The sequence below is a fragment of the Moschus berezovskii genome, chromosome 17 (genome assembly GCF_049115385.1).
Source record: "Moschus berezovskii isolate FMDL1 chromosome 17, NW_MosBer_1.0, whole genome shotgun sequence".
NCBI lineage: Eukaryota > Metazoa > Chordata > Mammalia > Artiodactyla > Moschidae > Moschus > Moschus berezovskii.
This window is the reverse complement of record NC_142476.1, coordinates 40,456,925-40,478,619: the sequence shown is the minus strand read 5'-3', so window position 1 is coordinate 40,478,619 and position 21,695 is coordinate 40,456,925. Positions and strand designations below refer to the sequence as shown.

The 21,695-nt window shown below is 37.1% G+C and overlaps 1 protein-coding gene across 3 annotated transcripts in view; it reads right to left on the bottom strand.

Moving 5' to 3' along the window:
* Positions 1-21,695, bottom strand: part of SPEN (spen family transcriptional repressor) — an 87,922-nt gene that overhangs the window by 40,839 nt on the left and 25,388 nt on the right. For 2 of the 3 annotated variants that reach the window (XM_055419285.2, XM_055419286.2), the window contains exons 2-3: positions 20,673-20,993; positions 17,096-17,572 (exon numbers count right to left, since the gene is read on the bottom strand). In XM_055419285.2, the coding sequence (XP_055275260.2) occupies positions 17,096-17,572; positions 20,673-20,993 (798 nt within the window). The remainder of the gene's footprint in view (positions 1-17,095; positions 17,573-20,672; positions 20,994-21,695) is intronic. The other variant, XM_055419287.2, reaches the window with a different exon arrangement.

The following is a 21,695-nucleotide window of genomic DNA, read 5'->3' as shown; positions in this document are numbered from 1 at the left end:
CACTAAAGTGTATACTTAAATGGTTAAAATGGTAAATTTCATGCTATCTATACACACACAACGGACCACATCACCTGCCTCCTAAGAAATCCATATGCAGGAAGCAACAGTTAGAACCAGACAAGGAACAAGGGACTGGTTCAGAATTGGGAAAGGAGAACGTAAAGGGTGTATATTGTCACCCTGCTATTTAACTTATATGCAGAGTATATCATGCAAAATGCTGGGTTAGATGAAGCACAAGATGGAATCAAGATTGCCAGGAGAAATATCAGTAACCTCAGATATGCAGATGACACCATCCTTATGGCAGAAAGCAAAGAGGAACTAAAGAGCCTCTTGACGAAGGTGAAAGAGGATAGTGAAAAAGTTGACTTAAAACTCAACATTCAAAAAATTAAGATCATGGCATCGGGTCCCATCACTTCATGGCAAACAGATGTGGAAACAATGTAAACAGTGAGAGACTTTATTTTGGGGGGCTCCAAAATCACTGCAGATGGTGACTGCAGTCATGAAATTAAAAGACGCTTGGTCCTTAGAAGAAAAGCTATGACCAACCTAGACAGCATATTAAATAAGCAGAGACATTACTTTGCCAACAAAGGTCTGTCCAGTCAAAGCTATGGTTTTTCCAGTGGTCATGTATGGATGTGAGAGCTGGACTATAAAGAAAGCTGAGCGCTAAAGAATTGATGCTTTGAACTGCGGTGTTAGAGAAGACTCTTGAGAGTCCCTTGGACTGCAAGAATATCAAATCAGTTAATCCTAAAAGAAATCAGTCCTGAATATGAATATTCACTGGAAGGACTGATGCTGAATCAGAAGCTCCAATACTTTGACCACCTGATGCAAAGAGCCGACTCATTGGAAAAGTCCTTGATGCTGGGCAAGACTGAAGGGAGGAGGAGAAGGGGATGAGATGGTTGGATGGCATCACCAACTCAATGGACATGAGTTTGAGCAAGCTCCAGGAGTTGGTGATGGACAGGGAAGCCTGGCATGCTGCAGTCCATGGGGTGGCAGAGTCAGACTTAGCGACTGAACTGAACACATACACACAAAACCTAAGAAGTAAAATACAAAATGAACTGTACTTCTCTTTGTTCCTTAGAAAAAAATGGAGAGATTCCAAATCAGTCAATGTAAAAAGCTACATGCTGGGTTTTGTCAATAAGGCTCTGCTGAATCAAGAGGTCTCACAACCTGGCATATCAAGGTTCCCCAGAAATAATTTCAGAGAAATGAGTCAGTTCTAACTGGTGATTCCACAACTATCTGGAAAGAAATGGGGAAAGCATTTTAGGTCTTGAATGTATAAATTATAAACTAAACTCTTTAGACCTAAAGTTAATGAAAAGTTAGTTTAAATTCTTGGTATTTAGGATACTTATTGAGAAAAACTGTACTAATATATTAAAGAGTGGAAATGCATTTTAATATATGGAACCAATATTTTAATGTCAATTTTGTTTTGGTCCACATATTTCTTCTATCATTAGAAACCACAAAGACTTTTAATGGGAAAAGATCTGATTTTAAAAATATGATGATTAACTGAAATAATGAAACTGACAATAGAAGTTTTGTCTCCTTTTCTTTCAACATTTATCTGTTTTTTCCTAATTGAAGTATAACTGATTTACAATGTTAATTAGTTTTAGGTGTACAGAAAAATAATTCAGTTATTTATATTTATATTCTCTTTTTCAGATTCTTTTCCCCTGTAGGTTAAGATATTGAATACAGTTCCCTGTGCTATACAGTAGGTGCTTACTGTGTATCTATTTTATATACAGTAGTATTTATTTGTTAACCCCAAACTCTTAATTTATCCCTTCCCACTTTGGTAGCCATATGTTTGTTTTCTATGTCTTTGAGTCTATTTCTGTTTTGCAAATAAATTCACTTACATCATCTTTTTAGATTCTACACATAAGTGATAAAAGATACTGTCTTTCTCTTTCTGACTTATTTCACTTAGTATAGTAATCTCCAGGTCTGACTGTGTTGCTTGCTGGCTGAGTAATACTCTGTGTGTGTGTGTGTGTGTGTCTGAGTAATACTCTGTGTGTGTGTGCGCACATGAGCACACATGCCTGTGTGTAACCTTTACCTCAACAGACACAGCTAGAAGCAGAAAGAGAGCCATAATCCACCAGCAATAAATTTTTTTTACACTGCAATCAGTTTCTACTAATATAAAAAATAATTTATTTTCTAAGGATTTTTAAGTATAATAGAAAATCTATACTTCAAAAATTAACTTTTCAAAAGTTAACTAGTTTCCACCTAGCCTTTACCTATGAGTCTTCTCCAGCACCACAGTTCAAAAGCATCAATTCTTTGGCGATCAGCTTTCTTCACAGTCCAACTCTCACATCCATACATGACCACGGGAAAAACCATAGCCTTGACTAGACGGACCTTTGTTGGCAAAGTAATGTCTCTGCTTTTTAATATATTATCAAGGTTGGTCATAACTTTCCTTCCAAGGAGTAAGCATCTTTTAATTTCATGGCTGCAATCAGCATTGGCAGTGATTTTGGAGCCCAAAAAGATAAAGTCTGACACTGTTTCCACTGTTTTTCCATCTATTTCCCATGAAGTGATGGGACCAGATGCCATGATCTTTGTTTTCTGAATGTTGAGCTTCAAGCCAAACTTTTCACTCTCCTCTTTCACTTTCATCAAGAGGCTTTTGAGTTCCTATTCACTTTCTGCCATAAGGGTAGTGTCATCTGCATATCTGAGATTATTGATATTTCTCCCAGCAATCTTGATTCCAGCTTGTGCTTCTTCCAGCCCAGTATTCCTCATGATGTACTCTGCATAGAAGTTAAATAGGCAAGGTGACAATATACAGCCTTGACGCACTCATTTCAGTCTTAAAAAGGAAGGCAATTCTGACATTTGCTACAACACCAATGAATCTCTAAAATATTGCACTAAGTGAAATAAGCCAGACACAAAAGTACAAATATTGTATTATTCCATTTTTATGAGTTACCTAGAATAGTCAGATTCATAAAGAGACAAAAAGTAGAATGTTGGTTTCCAGAGACTACGGGAGAGAAGAATGGGACTAGGGTAGAAAAACCACTATTGTCTAATGGTTACAGAGTTCCAGTCTGGGAAGAGGAAAAAGTTCTGGAGATGACCGGTGGTGATAGTTGTACAACAAAGTAAAAATACTCAATGTCTCTGAACTGTACACTTGAAAACAGTTAAAATGGTAATTTTATGCTATATATATATATTACCACAATTTTTTAAAAATTGAAGGTTTACAAGTTCAGGCATTAAAAACATATTTGGAGGACCTTCCTGGTGGTCTAGTGACTAAGAATCCATTTTGCAATCCAGAAGACACAGGTTCAATCTCTGGTTGGAGAACTAAGATCCCACATGCCCTAGAGCAACTAAGCCCTCACACCACAACTAGAGAATCCATGTGCCACAATAACAACAACAAAGACCCAATACAGCCAAATAAATACTGAATAAATATTTTTAAGAAACTATAGTTTTGTGGTTTCAAATCTTAGTGTTCTAATAACAACAGCAAAATTTGGCTATTGGAAAAAAATTGGAAAGTGGCTAAGCTCTTATAAATCTGTTATTAAGAATTGCGTGGCATATTTGCTGATGGGCTTCATGGGGCTCTAAAAAACTTCCAAGTTAATTTTAAGATGATGGGGTGGCAGAAAACTAGTCACAAAGTGCAGTTTATTATTATTTTTTTAAACAGATTTGGGGGCGGGGCAGGTATGTGATCAGATTCTGCCTGGACAGATGCATAGCAGAAAAAAAATTTGTAGCAGATAAAGCGGGAAAATTACTTATGTATATATTCTCACTGTAGCCTTTCCTCTAGGGTCAAAAGTACCTTTAGCTTAAATTCCAAAAAGCCTCAGCCTGCAGTGTCATTACATTTTTGGCAATGTAAGACTCACAAAACCTGCTACTCAGGTAACTCAAAGCAAAGACCATCAAACATGAAGCCATCCTAGAAGTGACAAGCAGATAGAACACATACATCTGCCTAAGGAACAAGACATCGCTCTGTAAGGCGGCAAAGCCCTTAGAACATCCATAGGATGGATGTATCACTTGAGGGACAAACTGAGGAGAAATCTAAACCGCTAAATTATTACAGTGGGATTTATTTCCTCAACTACACACAGTATAAAGACTAGATCTCTTTGTTGTATGAACAAAGAAACAGTTTAAAAGGCATAAACCAAGAAAGCATACAGATCAAGTGAAACCATTTTGTTGCTGCTGTTGTTTTTCAATTCCCAAATGGTTATGTACAAATGCTGTAGTCTTTACCAAACCCACAAGTAAACTTGAACTTTGGGTTTTGCCTTTCTCCAATTTAACTTTGGAGCTAATTGTAACTCTTTCCTATCCAGATTTTTAAAAAGAGGCTTGCTATTTTCCATTTCTAAACTCTTTATTAAGGCAGCTCCATACTCAAGAGGTTACCAGGGCACCTAACTCCCCACTAGGAAGCCTAAAGCCACACACTGTTTGATGCATGTGTTTATTTATAAATGACTTCAAATTACTCACTAAAAAACTCCAGCCTCAAGTCCTTCCTCTTAAACAACTCCTCTGCAATTTCTTCCAATGGAAACAAACACAAAGCGGCACTCCAAATAGATCCAACTACCATGACACAGCACATTCAGAAAAGGAGTGTGCCCCTCCCCAGGATCAAAATTAACACTCAAAGAGTCACAGAACTCCCCAGTTTGGGTTACATAAATCGCATCTAGAAACAAGACAAGTATTTCTTAAATGTGTGTCTTATTCTAATTCCAACACCAGAATTTCATGTATTTTAAACACATTTTAAACCTTTATTAACAGTATTAGCCATCATTTAAAAATTACCTTCAGATTAAGGGGTTGAGGGATTTTTTTTTTTTATTATTAAAAAATATCACTCAGTTAAGATGACATAATTTTCCTCTTGGAAGATTAACTTATTGGAGACTTACACATTAAAGGTTTTCAACAACTGAGACATTCCCTTGGCCATCTTGGAAATCAACATGTATTTTAATATTTTAGGCTGATCAATCCTAAATTTGAAAAAGACAGACTCAGCAAAGACTATATTTTAAGTCTTAGCACTTTATGATAAGTCCCAAGAGCTTTTTTCATTAATCGTTAATTTAAAAAGAATAGAAGGGTCATGAGAATAAAAATAATGGATGCTATTCTCTAAAAAAATGAAAAGCACTAAATATGAATGCACAAATTACTCCATGACATTCCATCTTGATAGAGTTCATTTCTACAACTGCGCTGTCCAACAGAAATTTAATAGAAGACAAAAATGTAATTTAAAGTAGCCACACCTTAAAAAGAACAGGTGAAATTTAATAATGTATTTTATTTAATGTAATATACTCAAAATGTCATTTCAACATGCAGTCAACATAAAAACTAGTAACTTTGTTTTGCTGTATCTTCAAAATTTTGTATTTTTAAAAAATAGTTCTACTGAGATATAACTTCATACCATAAAACTGACCTATTTAAAAGTATACAATTAATAGTTTTTAGTATATTTATACAATTATGCAATCATCACCATAATGTAATTTTGATACATCTGCATTGTTCAAGAAAAAAAACGAATACCTATTAGCAGCACACCCCATTATCTTCCATCCTCAGGCCAAGGTAGCCATTAATCTGCTAATCTACTTCCTGTCTCTGTAATTACCTATTCCAGACATTTTACATAAAGAGAATCATATAATATGTGGTCTTTCCTACCATCTTCTGTCACTAAACATTTTTTTTAGGTTTATCCGTGTCACAGCGTGGATCAGTACTGGTGCACAGACTAGCCAAATTTCAAGTGCTCAACAGCCACATGTGGCTAGTGGATACAGTAATACACAACTGAGTTCTAGTACCAGAAAGCTCCCCAATAAACAAGCTCATTATCCTTAAACAAGAGGCCATGTTAAAGCCTTAGAAAAGACCCTGATTCTGGGAAAGCTTGAAGGCAGGAGGAGAAGGGACGAGAGAGGATGAGATGGTTGGATGGCATCACCGACTCAATGGACATGAGTTTGAGCAAGCTCTTGGAGACGGTGAAGGGCAGGGAAACCTGGCATGCTGCAGTCCATGGGGCCGCGAAGAGTCGGACATGACTGAGCGACTGAACAACAAGAACATGTTAAAGCCTTAAAAGTACTTAAAAGAAACACCATTTATGAGAGGTAACACTTCAGAGGTTTAGCACATTTAAAAATAATTGTTACTGATGGTCCAGTGGTTAGGAATCTGCCTGCTAATGCAGGGGACACAGGGGTTCTATCCCTAGTCCAGGAGATTCCACATGCTGCAGGGCCAACTAAGCCCATGTGTCACAACTACTGCGCCCACGCTCTAGAGCCCTCAAGCAGCAACTACTGAAGCCGAGAGCCCTAGAGTCCATGCTGTGCAACAACAGAAGCCACTGCAACTAGAGTAGTCCCAGTTCATCACAACTACAGAAAGCCCGAGAACAGCAATGAAGGCCGAGCACAGCCATAAATACAGAAATAAATATTTTCTAAAATAAATCAATAATTGTTACAGTATACACAAAAAATCATTAAGAAAAACTAACGGAAAAGTGTTATTTTGTTAAAGTCACGTAAATTCTCATTTTAATTCCAGACAGCTCTAGGAAGTGAGCAGAATGATCCCTGAAAACATACATTTCCACTTCAAAAGTACAGAGGAATAAATAGACAAAGTAGAACTTAGTTTTTGGGTACCTATCACTTTAAAATTTAAAAACTATCTTTCTTGATAAGTTTAAAAAAAAAACACACACCACCATCCTTTATTTGGGATTGTACCAGTAATTCACACAAGTTTAAAACAATTTTTTTTTTCTAATTTAATGGCATTAAGAAAAACTCAAAAGGTTATTAACCAAGTCAAATTATAAAATGTGCCCTGGACTTCCCTGGTGGTCTAGTGGTTGGGAATCTGCCTGCCAATATACAGAATTCAGGTTTGATCCCTGGTCCAGGAACTAAGATTTCACACGCCATGGAGCAACCAAGCCCGTCAACCACAACTACAGCCTGCACACCCTGGAGCCCATGTTCCACAACAAGAGAAGCCACCGCAATGAGAAGTCTGCACCACAACGAGAGAGGAGCCCCCTCACCACAACTAGAGAAAGCCAGCACACAACAACAAAGACCCAGGGCAGCCAAAAATAAATAAAATTTTTAAAAAATAAAAGATTAAAAAAAGTCTAATCTTATTTTACTTGAATTAAATATTTTCCAATCTAATTCAAAGAATACATATTATTATCACCATATATTTGAATATATTTTTAATCTATTCTACACCAACAGAAGTTTTTTAAAGAGTGTGACTCAGATTCTTAGGAATACCAACTGTTTTGCAAAGTTAATTTTAAAACCTATTTCACTTATTATCTTGTATACCTGGAAAGAGAAGTTCCTTTATCCTACAAAGTAGATGTAGGAAAATGTCCCACAGAAGTGACTATACAATTTGTAGCAGCAGGAAACCCTAATAGTATCTAGTTTAACGAATGACTAATAATTTAAGTAAATAAATCATCAAAGGGTGCTCTTTCCATTTTCTCACAAAAGGAAATCACAAAATTATCCTTTACAGATAAGGGTAAACACTCAGTTTGTACTAGAAAAAACATTTAAAAAAAAAAAAAAAACCTAGGGAGGAGGTAGGCAATGAAATCTTGGCTAATTCTAAGCTTCAGAAAATGCTACTAAGTAAAAAAAGACTAACACAGGTTTCAATCTCATTCCAAAAGTTTAAAACATAAACAAATTTATAGGCACTTACATTTTCTATATAGCTCTGGCACTTCTAAAGACAAAAATAAATGCACTCCTTTATTTGTGGCTTTATTATTTTAGTGACTTCTCAGTGTTCTCTGACCAGGAATTAGGCCATATTTAACTCCCTTATTTGTCAAAGAGGAAAGTTGTGAAAGAGGCTATGCACAAATCAGTCATGACACTAAAAATCTGCAATTTAAGCATTTTTGTTTTGATTCTGCTTCTAAATCAAATACAATCTGGCACAGTATTTTTAAGTTTAAAGTTTGTTTAGGACTTTAAATTACTTTCTGTTAATTTTTAAAGCAACATTTAAAAATTTACATCAAAGTTAAATAAAACTCACAAGATACCAAGTCACCAGTTTATCCCTCAAACCTAATTTTCATTCCTTCCACCTAACAAGCCAAAATAAAAACCAGCGCCTCGGTGAAAAGAATGAAAAGGGGCATGGCAGAAAGTTCCTCACTGCAAACAGACGAACAACTAAAGGTTCCTGGGGAACTCTGATAATTAATTAATTGGGGGGTAACAAATTCCGTATCACCAAACGCAGAAAATGCGGTGATATACCCAAGCGGCGGTACAGCAGAAGCTATTTTTCCAGCCTTAATTTCTCTGAAGTTACAGTTAAAACAAGAGAGTAACAATGGAAAGATGCACTGAAGACTGGAGCTCACACCAGCTTCTATTCTTAGGCTCCTGAATTTTTTGAAAGGCTACCTCCTTAGGAACACACGGAGATTGACCTGCAGCCTCTTCCCAGGCGCTCCTCCCCAAATCGGGCCAGCCCCCAGGCGCAGGCCCCGCCCCCTGCGCTGAGGGCCGGGCAAAACCTGTCAAAATAAGGAAGCCTCTGGAAGGTGGCAAGCCGCCAACTCAAACTGGATGATTCCAGTCTAGGCTGGTTTGAGTCACAAACAAGCAGTTCCTAGCTCTCCCCATAATATTCAGAGGCACTGGCGACACTGGCTGCCCTGGCGGCACACAATGAACTCTCCTCATTTACGATCAGCTCTAAGTCTACCTCGCTCGTTCTCTTTTCCCTAGCCGCGGAGGCTCCCAATGAAAGCAAGGCTCCTAATACAGTCAAAATGGGTCCGCTTCGCACTGGTTTCCAACACCGACTGCCTATTCCGCACGGAACGCTAACGCTGGCAACACCTACCTACACCTCTCAAAAGCCTTATTGAAATGCTGTACTTAATAAAATTAAAAAAAAATGGAACTAGACCTATTTATAAATCTCCATAATGGAAGTTAAGCCCACCAGAGCAATTAGAAAGCGAACACGTCCATCTCCCATATTCAGCATACAAAAAAAGGCTTGGCTGGCTAAGGTGATCCCAAAAGAAGTGTGTAGCTTACTGTCCAATAAACTGGAAAGGAATATTTCCAGAATACGGTCTCTTCAGTATACCTGCCACTGATGGGAATGTAAAAAACACTACCAATAAATTTAATTAATTAATTAGATGGGGGTACTCATCTGCTGGGAAAAATTGGAGGCAGGAGGAGAAGGGGACGACAGAGGATGAGATGGTTGGATGGTATCACCAACTCAATGGATATGAGTTTGAGCAAGTTCCAGGAGATGGTGAAGGACAGGGAAGCCTGGCATGCTGCAGTCCAGGGGGTCGCAAAGAGTAGGACACGACTGAGCGACTGAAGAACAGCAGCTCTTCAAGCACACATCGCTAAACATGTATGCCTTCATGCTGACAACCCCAAAACTGCGTTAAGGAGGGAATGAGCAAGTGTTTATTCCTTTGGAAATTAACAGAGCGACTGAACTGAAAGCAAAATGAGGCAAAACAATGTGGATTTTAGATCGGTTTTCTCCAGGACTGCAAATAAACAACAGGGATGATTCCACATGCCTGGGAGCAACTAAAGACCTTGCACCAGGACTACTGAACCCAGTGCCATGAGCCTGTGCTCCACAAGGGCAGCAGGTGCACAATGATCATGAGTAGTCCCCTCTGCCCCAACTAGAGAAAGCCTGTGCAAAGCAAGGAAGAAGAGCGTGTGTGAGCACGAGCACACACACACACCAAAATTAATATTTAAAAAAAACCTTAAGATACCAATATTTCAGCGAAAGAATAATCATTTAAAAAAAGTCAAAACCATAGTCAAAAAAGCCATCCATCACAAATAAGAGTTGCAAATTTCAAAATAAAAACTTCACTTAGCAGCTGGAATAGTCCACTGTAACAAATACATTTTATTCATAATACTGATATTTGGAAAGACATTCTCTCTTTTGAAAATTCAGACAATTTCAACTATCTTAAAAAAGTAAAAATGAGGCAGAAGGACAAAAACAATAAAACAGGCCAAGAATGTCTGTGAAATCCAGAAATAAATCAGATATTTAAAATGCAATGTTTTATTCAAGCTTAAAATAAGAGTGGAAATAGTTTCATTCTAAATAAAAATAAGAGGCAAAAGACAAAGAAAAAAACATCCTAAGAATATTTATTATCCTTGACTTTGGCTTCTTCTAAAGGCCTTTTGATAAACCTTTACTGTTCCTCCTTGAAAGTCCTCTGAATGCATCTAAAACATACATTTCACTTGGTTTTATCCCTCAAATCAATAGATATCTAATCATTGATTTTTACATTGTAGACAGTTTATGTTTCAGGGGTTTCAGAGCACAAGTATCTTCTCTTTACACACTCAAAGAATAATAACAAAAAAATCCCATGTCAATTTAAGTGATTCATGTCAAACAGTGCAAAAAAACAAATTTTATCTCTAACTGAATTCAGAAATTATTATTCATTATCTGAACCACCAGGGAAGCCCCAATTATAGATAAGATCACCTTTGATGATACAATTCCAGACAAATGTGTTTTTATGATTAACCATTGCAACCATCATCAAAAAAACCCACTAATTATTAATCCCTTTAACAACTTTAAGAAACTGACTCTTACTTCATGCATGTATCTGTTAAAACTGGTGCAATATCTGACAGTTTCTAGCATATAATATATATCATAGCAAATTACATAGCCAGGTAATACCAATGACATGAGAATTCCTTCCCCTAATCAACATTATAAATAAGCATACTTTAAGAGAAGTGGGAAGTACATGGCCACGATCACCTTGATACATGCATTGCCACCACATCTAGTACCTCTTCAGCCTCATCCATATTTTCCCACAAAGCTTCAGATGGACAATTCTGACAATTTTTCTTCATGAACTTGAAATTCTCTCTCATAAACTAAATGAACTACAAAACTTCCTCATGAAATTGCAGACAAAAGGATATGTGAATAAAATTCCCCCTCTAAGAAACTATAATCTAAAACATCTACATCATTCATAAAATTATTAGCAGAATTGGTCACACACATTATATATATATGTGCGTGTGTGTGTATAATTTTTTTAAAAGCTTGTCAGTTTAGGGACTGCCATGCTAACACTTTTTTAGTTAAAAGGGTCACATTCATTTTACCTTTATCTGTTGTAAAAATTCAGAATTTAATATTCTAAATAATTACTATGTAACTATAATTCATGCAAAATATTCTTAAGCAAACAGAAAAAATTAATAAAACTGTAGATATTTTATTCAAAACATATAAAAGAAATACACATACAAGTTCTACAAATAATACCAGCAATAAGAAATACTTTATAGACTTCCCTGGTGGTCCAGTGGTTGAAAATCTGCCTGCCAATGCAGGGGACAAGGGTTTTATCCCTGGTGTGAGAAGATTCCACGTGTCATACGGCAAGTAAGCCCATGTGCCACAACTACTGAGCCCATATACCCTAGAGGCCGTGCTCTGCAACAAGAGAATCCACCGTAATAAGCCCTCGCACTGCACCTGGAGAGTAGTCACTGCTCGCCACAATTAGAGAAAGGCAATGCACAGCAACAAAGATCCAGCACTGCCAAAATTAAATAAATTTTATTTTTAAAAATTATTTTTCATTTCCCTTTCAATAAAAAGTAAATTATTCTAATGCAAAGCCAATATACTGGACAAGAGATGGGCATAAAGACTGTCACATCTTAATACAGCATCAGAACTGAAAAGACTGATTGCTTGCAGTTATATAGACGTTTCTTATTACTTTAAACAAACACCACAAGGACTTTCACAGGTTTGTTTTCTGACCTAGAAGTGATATTGTATGTGTGTCTTCTTCTTCCCCTTCCTATCTCCAAGCTTCTTCCTTATATATTTCAACATATGAACCCAGGCCCTCAATAGTGAAAGCATGGGGTCCTAACCACTAGACTGCCAGGGAATTGCCTATATACAGTTTTTAAATCAACCTATTCCAATTCTTAAAACCTAACTAAGAAGGAAACTTGCTCTAAAATTCTGATTTCTTCAAACTGGTAAACTAAGCACAATTTAAGACAACATGGCTTACTGAAAGCCACAGAGACAGACACAATGAGATGTCACCTACTAGGTCTTTCCCGTACTCATGTATGGATGTGAGACTTAGACTATAAAGAAGGCTGAACACTGAAGAATTGATGCTTTTGAACTGTGGTGTTGGAGAAGACTCTTGAGAGTCCCTTGGACAGCAGAGAGATCAAACCAGTCAATCCTAAAGGAAATCAACCCTGAATTCATTGGAAGGACTGACGCTGAAGCTCTAGCCACCTGATGCGAAGAGTAGACCCTGATGCTGGGAAAGACTGAAGGCAGGAGAAGGGGATGACAGAGGACAAGATGGTTGGATGGCATCACCGATTCAATGGACATGAGTCTGAGCAAGCTCCAGGAGATGGTGAAGGACAGGGAACCCTGGCATGCTGGAGTCCATGGGGTTGCAGAGAGTTGGACACGACTGAGCGGCTGAACAACAACCAACAACAGTTATTTATATGTAGTTATCTGTGTTTATTACTACATTTGTTTTAAGGGTTTCCATCTAAATGCCTGTTTCTGTGATTAGAAAGAATAAAAGTCTGTAGGTTACTTGACATATTCTTCTTTGGACAAACCAAAAGGATTCAGAGGAACAAAAAAAAAAAAGGCTGACCCCTAAAGTTTTCAACTCATGTATTTAAAGTTTATTTTGAAAAGAAAAGGGCCTCACTAAATAACCAAGGCAGAGAAAGAAATAGACACCCAGTAGCACAGGTTTCGGAGCAGGCAATGGCAAGCCACTCCAGTACTCTTGCCTAGAAAATCCCATGGATGGAGGAGCCTGGTAGGCTGCAGTCCGTGGGGTCGCTAAGGGTCGGACATGACTGAGCGACTTCACTTTCACTTTTCACTTTCACACATTGGAGAAGGAAATGGCAACCCACTCCAGTGTTCTTGCCTGGAGAATCCAAGGGACGGGGGAGCCTGGTGGGCTTCCGTCTATGGGGTCCCACAGAGTCGGACACGACTGAAGTGACTCAGCAGCAGCAGCAGCACAGGTTTCAGAGAAGGCAATGGCAACCACTACAGTACTCTTGCCTGGAGAATCCCAGGGATGGGGGAGCCTGGTGGGCTGCCGTCTATGGGATTGCACAGAGTTGGACACAACTGAAGCGACTTCGCAGCAGCAGCAACTGCAGCAGCACAGGTCTTTGTACACACGAAGTCTGTAACATTAAGTGACCTGCCCCTCATCTTCTCAGCAGCTAAATAAATACTGTGAATAGTTTGGCAGAAACAGTTAGTGTATCATTTACAAGGACTTCACAATGAGACTGTCATCAATCCCATGTTTGCTCATTTGAAATGCACTGCAAGGAATCTGTTCACCAAAGCTGTAACAATTAAGGGGCACGGAGGATGATTAATTTTCCAGTCAGTCATACAGACAGAATAGAAACCTCTTTTATAGATAAAACCAAGCTATATTTTATCTACTATAACCTATTGATTTAAAACATTTTAAAAGGACTTGGAATGTCACCATTTCACAATCAAGTTTTAAGGATTACAAAAAAGAACTTATTTCTTCCAAAAAGGCATTGAACATTGTGAACTGACAATGACAACTCAAAATATTACATTTTGAGGGGATTCCCTTGTAGCTCAGCTGGCAAAGAATCTGCCTGCAATGGGGGCGACCTGGGTTCAATGCCTGGGTTGAGAAGATCTCCTGGAGAAGGGAAAGGCTACCCACTCCGGTATTCTGGCCTGGAGAATTCCATGGACTGTATAGTCCATGGGGTCACAAAGAGTCAGACACAACTGAGTGACTTTCACTTTCACTTTCTCTGATGGTCCAGTGGTTAAGAATCTACCTTACAATGCAAGGGACACAGGTTCAATCCCTGGTCCGGGAAGATCCCACATTACTCGGAGCAACAAAGCCCCTGCATCACAACTACTGAACCAGTATGCATGCCTAGAGCCTGTGCTCCACAACAAGAGAAGTCCCTCCAATGAGAAGTCTGTGCACCCCAACAAAGAGTAGCCCCAACTCGCCGCAAATAGAGAAAGCCTATATGCAGCAACGAAGACCCCCACAGCCAAAAAACAAATAAATCTTTTAAAAAAAATAACATGTTTTGTAATCAATATAATTATAGAGGAAAGGAGGATATCTGATAAAGGGGGATGAACCCCAAGACAATGGATGTGTTCTGAACATCCAAATATTTTATTTCTCTGTACTTGATTCAGTAACAATATAATGACCAATCTTTTAACTACTACATCAATTTTGGTTTCACCTTCCTCTTTACTAAGAATTGTATCTAAGTATTTCAACTATTTGAACGTGTACTCGGAGAAAGGCAATACACTTAGCTGGCTCTGCAGTGTGCAAAAAGGAAGACCTACCTGGCCCTGTTCTTACAGAATGGCACCAAAACGATCATCATGTTTTCAAAAAAGTTGACTCTCTTTTTCATAAATCGATATAATCTGAATGTTATTACAATGTCCACTTTTCCCAAGTTAGGCACTCTCAATGTCCAAGTTTTCCTTCAATGGAATACTGAAATTGTCTAACTGGAATCTCTCTTTCCTATTCTAAAGCAGATGCCTTTCTAAAGCACAGTTCTCAACAAGCTATTTCCCTTCTCAAAATCCTTCAATGGCTCATCTCTGCAAAAAATATAAAACCCAAAAACATTAGCATGGTTAAGTCATACGAAATTATTTGCTGTTCTCAAAACATTCTTCCACCTACTTGTATCTCTTCAAGTTGTTCCTTCTGCTCACAATGTTTCCCTGTCTAGCCCAAAATTCATATCTTCTTGCTGAAGTTCTACATATCCTTCATAGCTCTAAATCATAAAAATCTTCAGCCCTAAGTATGATTCAGGCAGTTGAGACAGGAGAAAATACCCTCTACTTCACTTTTCACTTTCACACATTGGAGAAGGAAATGGCAACCCACTCCAGTGTTCTTGCCTGGAGAATCCCACGGATGGGGGAGCCTGGTGGGCTTCTGTCTATGGGGTCACACAGAGTCGGACACGACTGAAGTGACTTAGCAGCAGCAGCAGCAAATTTCCCAAGCTCATCCTGCCTTTGTGGCAGTTATCTTTCTGAATGTGAATATTCAGAAGCATACAACTGTTTCTTTTGATTATGTAAACACCAATTAGCTCCATCAAAATTCATCAGATCACCTCTGGGTTCAAGTTTTTGATCCCACAACTCCAAGGGCCAGATCCCAAACCACTGTAACTCCCACCAAAGTACAATGCCACCCTTCTGAAAGCCATGCGTTTCATCTCTAACATCCATACTTCTTCAATTGGTTGACTTTTCAAAAAGTTTTGATTGAGTGGAGTGCCGTGCCATCCCTTTACTGAGGTAGATTTGGGAAAAATGACTAAAACTTGAGTATCTTAGGCCAATTCTATGCAGAAGAAAGTGAATCATGACAAGATTTTATAATCAGTTTATAGAATTCAAATAAAATTTTCATTCATTTAACTCAACAATACATCAAATGATATCAAAAGAAGTTAAGGGTCTTAACCATGTCACAGCTGCAAAGTTGGAGCCAGAACCTAACTCCTCCGACTTAAACTAACTGCTTGCTTCACTATAATATGCTACATCTTCCAGAATATCTGAATTACATCTAGATAGATAAATGTACAAAAGGCTTCCATTTATTGTTTTGAATCAGAAAACTCAGGAGGCGTAAAAGGAGCCTTTTATCAATTACATGATCATTTACTTTTCTTGAGTTAATTCTAAGCAGGCAATACTAAAGGAAAAATAATCTGGGCATTTCAATTAGGTCAAAGAATTTGTGTCTTGTAAATTTACAATACATCCCACCTAAATTTAAAACTAGAATGTCTGAGATTAACATGTTGAATAACAGTAATGAGGAACAGAAAATACTCAAGACTACCAACATCTCAAGTACTAGCAGTGACGAGAGCTGGGAGTTACTGAAGGCAGTATTTAACAAGGCATCAAGCTAAGCGCGTTAAGTATTTTTCATTTTAACCTTCCAAATAACTTTAGGAAACGTGGTTCTTATGAAAGATGAGAAAGCTGAGGCCTAGAGAGCTTTAGTAACTTGTCCAAGATTGTAAACGTAGTACACTGTCTACCTCGACCTTTTTTTTTTTTTTACCTTGACCTATTACTTCAAAATCTATAACCTAACTTATAAGCTGTTTCTTGTTAAGATTATTTTCAGTTTATCATTTTCATCTTTGAAATACAACTCCTTTGTAAAAAAAAAAAAATCCCAACTAACAAAATTAGTCTACTCACCCTTAGTGAACAGCAAAGACACAACCTGAATTTTAAAGAAAGCTTTCTTACTTGAGTTTATAAATTGATTACCATCTTGATGTTAAAATTAGTTAAAATGTACACATCAATTTATACATTGATAATAAACTTATCAACAATATATTTCACCAATACATCTTTAACCCAACAGCTTTTACAAATTTTCAACCAAATAATAGAAATAGTATATACTAAGAAATTAACGAACTTTGAAAACTTCATTGTATGGCACAAGATTAGTTTCATACAACTGAAGTTACTGCTTTTCTTCCTTTTTGGCAATTTTAACATTCAGCATCTGAAGGATGAAACAGTATTTGCAAATCATCATTTAGATTCAAGTACTTGGGAAAATAGTTAATTCGTTGGCCAGAGGGCTAATCAAGGTTTCTTCATTCATTATATACATGATCCAAGATTACTTTCAAAAATATTACTATACTAAAAATCAGTACCACTGATGGTAGCACATTTGTAACAATTTATTCAAGACCCTGTCTCTGATAACAAAAGACTGTTAACCTACCTGTCACTGCTGGTACTACTGCTGCTGCTGATTGAATCACTACTGGAGGATCTACTTCTAGAGCCGCTGCCGCTAGGGGACCTTGTGGGTCTAGACGCTTGACTAGCCAGCCTCTGAGGAGACTGATTTCTAGACTGGGATGAGTGTGGTGACCGACTCCTGCTGTGCTGGTAATTCCGCTCGGGCCTTCTGCCTCGTACCTCCCGGGTAATGTCATCCCTGTAGATATCCCTGTGTACCACACTGGGCAGTGTAAACTGCTCCCGAGCCCTAGGTTCGTATCGGGGGTCATGAGCATCAAAACGGTTTGGACTTCGACTCCGAGAAGTATAATAGAGCCCATGTTGTAAAGTCCGCTCTCGAGGATCTCTATAGTAATCCTGATCGTAATGTCTTGTCCGATCAAATCCTCCCGTCCCCCGTTCATGGTGTCCATAGGCACTATGTTCATAAGCACGCTCCCTGTTATCTGAAGCCCTGCATTTAGGAGGGGGGAAAAATATTTAATCAATCAGAAATGGGAAAGCAAAACTAAAAGCAAATCATGCAAACATTCACTTCAGCATTTTCTTTGTGCAACTGGTCATTTTCTAAACAGCAGTAACCTACTTTAGTAAGCAAACATTAACAAGCTTAACATTTTACTTGACTCCAAAACTTATTTCCACAGCTAAGCAATTACTGTTGTAACTGTATATTGGGCTTTCATGACTAGTGTTCTATAAGTCAGTTGCTCTTTTTATTAGGGATTTTCTGGCTTATATACAGAAATAGACATATGCCATTTCCTTTTTTATTTTAAATTTAATGGAACAAGAAGAGACTTTCATTTTAATATGAAAATGAAACTTTCTATACTTCCATCGGATTAAAATATATGCCAAATTGTATTTACTTTGCAAATGTATTTCAGGCAAAATTTCCATGATGTTTTTCACACAGACATGAAAGCCTCATTGCAATGCATGCCCATGTCCCAGCAATAGGAGGGCATTTTCAAAGAAGTATAGAAAAAAAATGTTAAGTATAACTTTTTCATATTAACTTTCAATTTCTTAGGTAATTATAAAATTAGTAAATTATGTAAATTGCTGTGCTCAAACAATCACACTTAATAATAAAAACAGGATCATAAAAAAGAAAATCAAACCAAAAACCACTTAGGATATCAAAATATTGGGCTGCCGCATGCTATGCTATGATAAATTTAACTAATTAAAGAATAATGGTTATTTAATCTTCTTGTGCTATCAAATTACAAATAATTTTTAAAAGGCTAGTCCATAATTCAATCTGTTAATGTATTACTTAATGGTTAAAAGAAATATATTCTCTTAGGGTTTTAGTTATACTCAAATTGCCTCTGATGAAATAAGGCAACTTTGTGAACTGTAAAATTCAGTTTTTAGGAATGGTTTAACCATAAAAAATTTTTTCTGTAGGTCATGAATACTTGTCAATCTATGAGTACAAAAACTGTTGCATGTACAGTTACACACATGCAATTATATGTTAATATTAAAAACCAATTCCAATCCTACAAAGAAATCTTCAGTTCTCTACTTAAGAAAGTTCCTAAAACACCAGTTCACTTGAATCTCAAGCATGAGGTTGAGTCTCTTCTCAACCTTACCTTTGGGTTTATCTTTTATCAAAAGTGATTAAGGAACTATGAAAGATACGGAAGAATTAGAATCTCTGCAATGAAGAATATGTGGCAAAAATCTTACAACTAATACTGTGTTTCTAATACGTGCCTAGATTCCAAATCTCTCCACTAACCTTCATTTTCACCATCTCACTTAGTAGCAATCACACCTTCTCCTAGGCAGTATTTTGTTTTTGCTATTATAAAAAGCAACTGGGATGGCAAAAATATTCAATATTATCTTTCCTACTTAAATATACCAAATGACTCTCCTTTTTTATTTGCTACATTTCTGGAATTTGGATAGATATTTCACTGTCTAACAAAGAAGAGGGGTTCTTCTAAGACTTAAAGAGAAAATTTCACAAATAATTCAATTAGTATCCTATCAAATGTTAATCAGTAAGAGCTATTATTAATGATATAACAGAAGCAATAAGTAATAGTTCTAAGAGAATTACTGCTATATCTGATATTTTATAAATATGCAAAGTTCTTATCCATTAGGAAGATACAGAAGGCAAGCACAAGAGCTAGCAGAGCTGAAATCTAATAGCTATTCTTTGAATCATCTATTAGTACTAAATAATTCTAGAGTTAGTGGGGAAAAAAAGAAAGTTTGACTTGGGTTAGGAGAGGGGCTAATATACACAGGTCAGGACATACCAACCTTTTCCAAGTGTGGAACCACGACCTATAATCCCAATTAAATCTAGGGAGAGAATTGTGAACATAACTTCCCCAATTTTGGCCCCTCTTTTGGGGGTAATCCACCTTCTTAATGGGCAAGGGTGTCAAATGATATTTAGATGAACCACAAGAAAAAAAAATCTTAATGACCAGATAAAATAATTCCACTGGAAGCAAGCAGTCCCAGACAAACTGTAACTCTTAAACCCCCAGACTTCTTTCTTGAGACAGTAGAAAATTATAAATTGATCCACATTCACAAAAATCTCCAGCCCTAAGTATGAATCAGGCAGCTGACAGAAGAGGAAATATCCTCTACAATTCCACCAAATGAGGAAGGCACAGTTGCTCGCCAACAGTTCACCTTTGTAGCCATCCAGCAAAGTCCATTTTGATTGCTGTATCCACAACTGATCATCAGCATGTGTTCAAAGCTAAAGTACCTTTAATTGGACAGCAACTTGCTTAAGAAACAGAATAGTAATCCTCTTCTCTTGGGCTAATGGAATCTTGACAACATGATATCCCATACATTCCAGCAATTAGAAAAGAAGGGCTATATTCCAGGATTTAGGAACGTCCATCATCTCAATTTTTCCCCATTCCATCAAGGAGTATAATTCCAACATGGAAACTGTGTAGATCCAAAATGGAAAAATCAAGCATTGCCTTCACTCCTCTTGATCCAAGTACACATTTCCAGGTTAAAGTATTGTTTGTAGAATCCAAGAGGTCGAATCATATGGACTGCTAGGTTTTTTGGTGACAATCCAATTCGTTCATACACTTCGTGCAGTGAAAACTGAGAAACAAATATCAAATTCTAAAAGAAATCTGTAGGCTCTAATATTCCAGAAATATTCCATATAGTACAACCACAAAATCTGTAGCCAAGTAGCTCCATCAGGTAGAAGAGATATATCCAAGGAAAGCCTTAACATTATCCAAGAGAAGGAATAAAAGTCTAGAAGACAGGTAACTCCAAAAATGATGCTGCCATACAAAATCTTCCACCACTTTATATCTCAGCAGTAGATATCCAACCAGCTGCAGGAAATATCCTCTACGATTCCATAAGATACCAGCCACTGGGATAGAAATCACTTCCGTTTCCAACCCAAAATAGGAAACATTGAGAATGCCCAAAACTTTAAATCCATCTGGGGCCCCTAAATATGAGTTTCTGTTTCTCACCATATCAAATACAAAATACCTGCCTACAGAAACCTTGGAACTTACCCATCAAGTCTCCGCTCATAACGTCCTTCTCGTGCATGAAGTGATGGTGGGGGGCCATAAGCAGGCCCTCCACCACCTCCTCTGAACCCAGAAACCTCTCTACTACGAGATGCTATGGAAACTGTATCATCCAATCCCCGAGCAGCACTCGGAATGGTGCCTGGTTCATTATAATCCGTGCGTAGGTCTCTATCTCCCATTTTGTTGACCGAGTTGTGAGCTTTCTGTGCACTTTTGATGTCCACAAAATCCACAAAGGCAGCCACTCCTCCTTCAGAACCCCTCTTTGGGAGAATTTTGACACTTTCCACGCGGCCATATCTGAAAAAAATAAAAAACAAACAGTCAATGTTATTGCTGCATAGTAATAATTTTCAAAATGTTTCTTATATTTAAACAATTTAATTATGCATGTTTAGGGGATGGGTTGTGAGTTAATTTTAAATGTCTTGTATACTCACATTTTTATTTTTTGAGGCAATTATTTCCAAACATTTTTACCAGGTTATTTTATTGCTCTCATTTGTAAATATAGTATTTACTATAAGTTGACTTTTATCTTTCTATAACACTGAGCTGAATGACTTTCATAAGTTTTTAGGAATTCTACATCCTAAAAAAGGATATTATACCTAAGATAATCAAAGTAACTTACCAGTCTTAAGAGATTTTTATTAAAGTAAAAACTGTAGCTGAAAATAGCTATTTTAAAGATTTCATTTTAACTTAATTCATTAAGTGAAAATGATCTTACTGAAAAAATGATTTCAAACACTCCTTACTGGAAGGCAAAATAAATTCAAATATTCTGTGCATGTGCAAGTATTAGTCCTATTTAATTCTCTTTTCCAGGGGATTAAAAGAAAAAGTGTTAAAATTTATAATTTATGTATAACTAAATTGTTTATATAAATTAATACATCAGAAAATCTTTTGACAGACTGTGTTCTCATTTTCATTCCAAAAATAATGTTTACTTTGTACAAAAAGAAAAATTGTATGGCACCATTTATATTCTGAAGC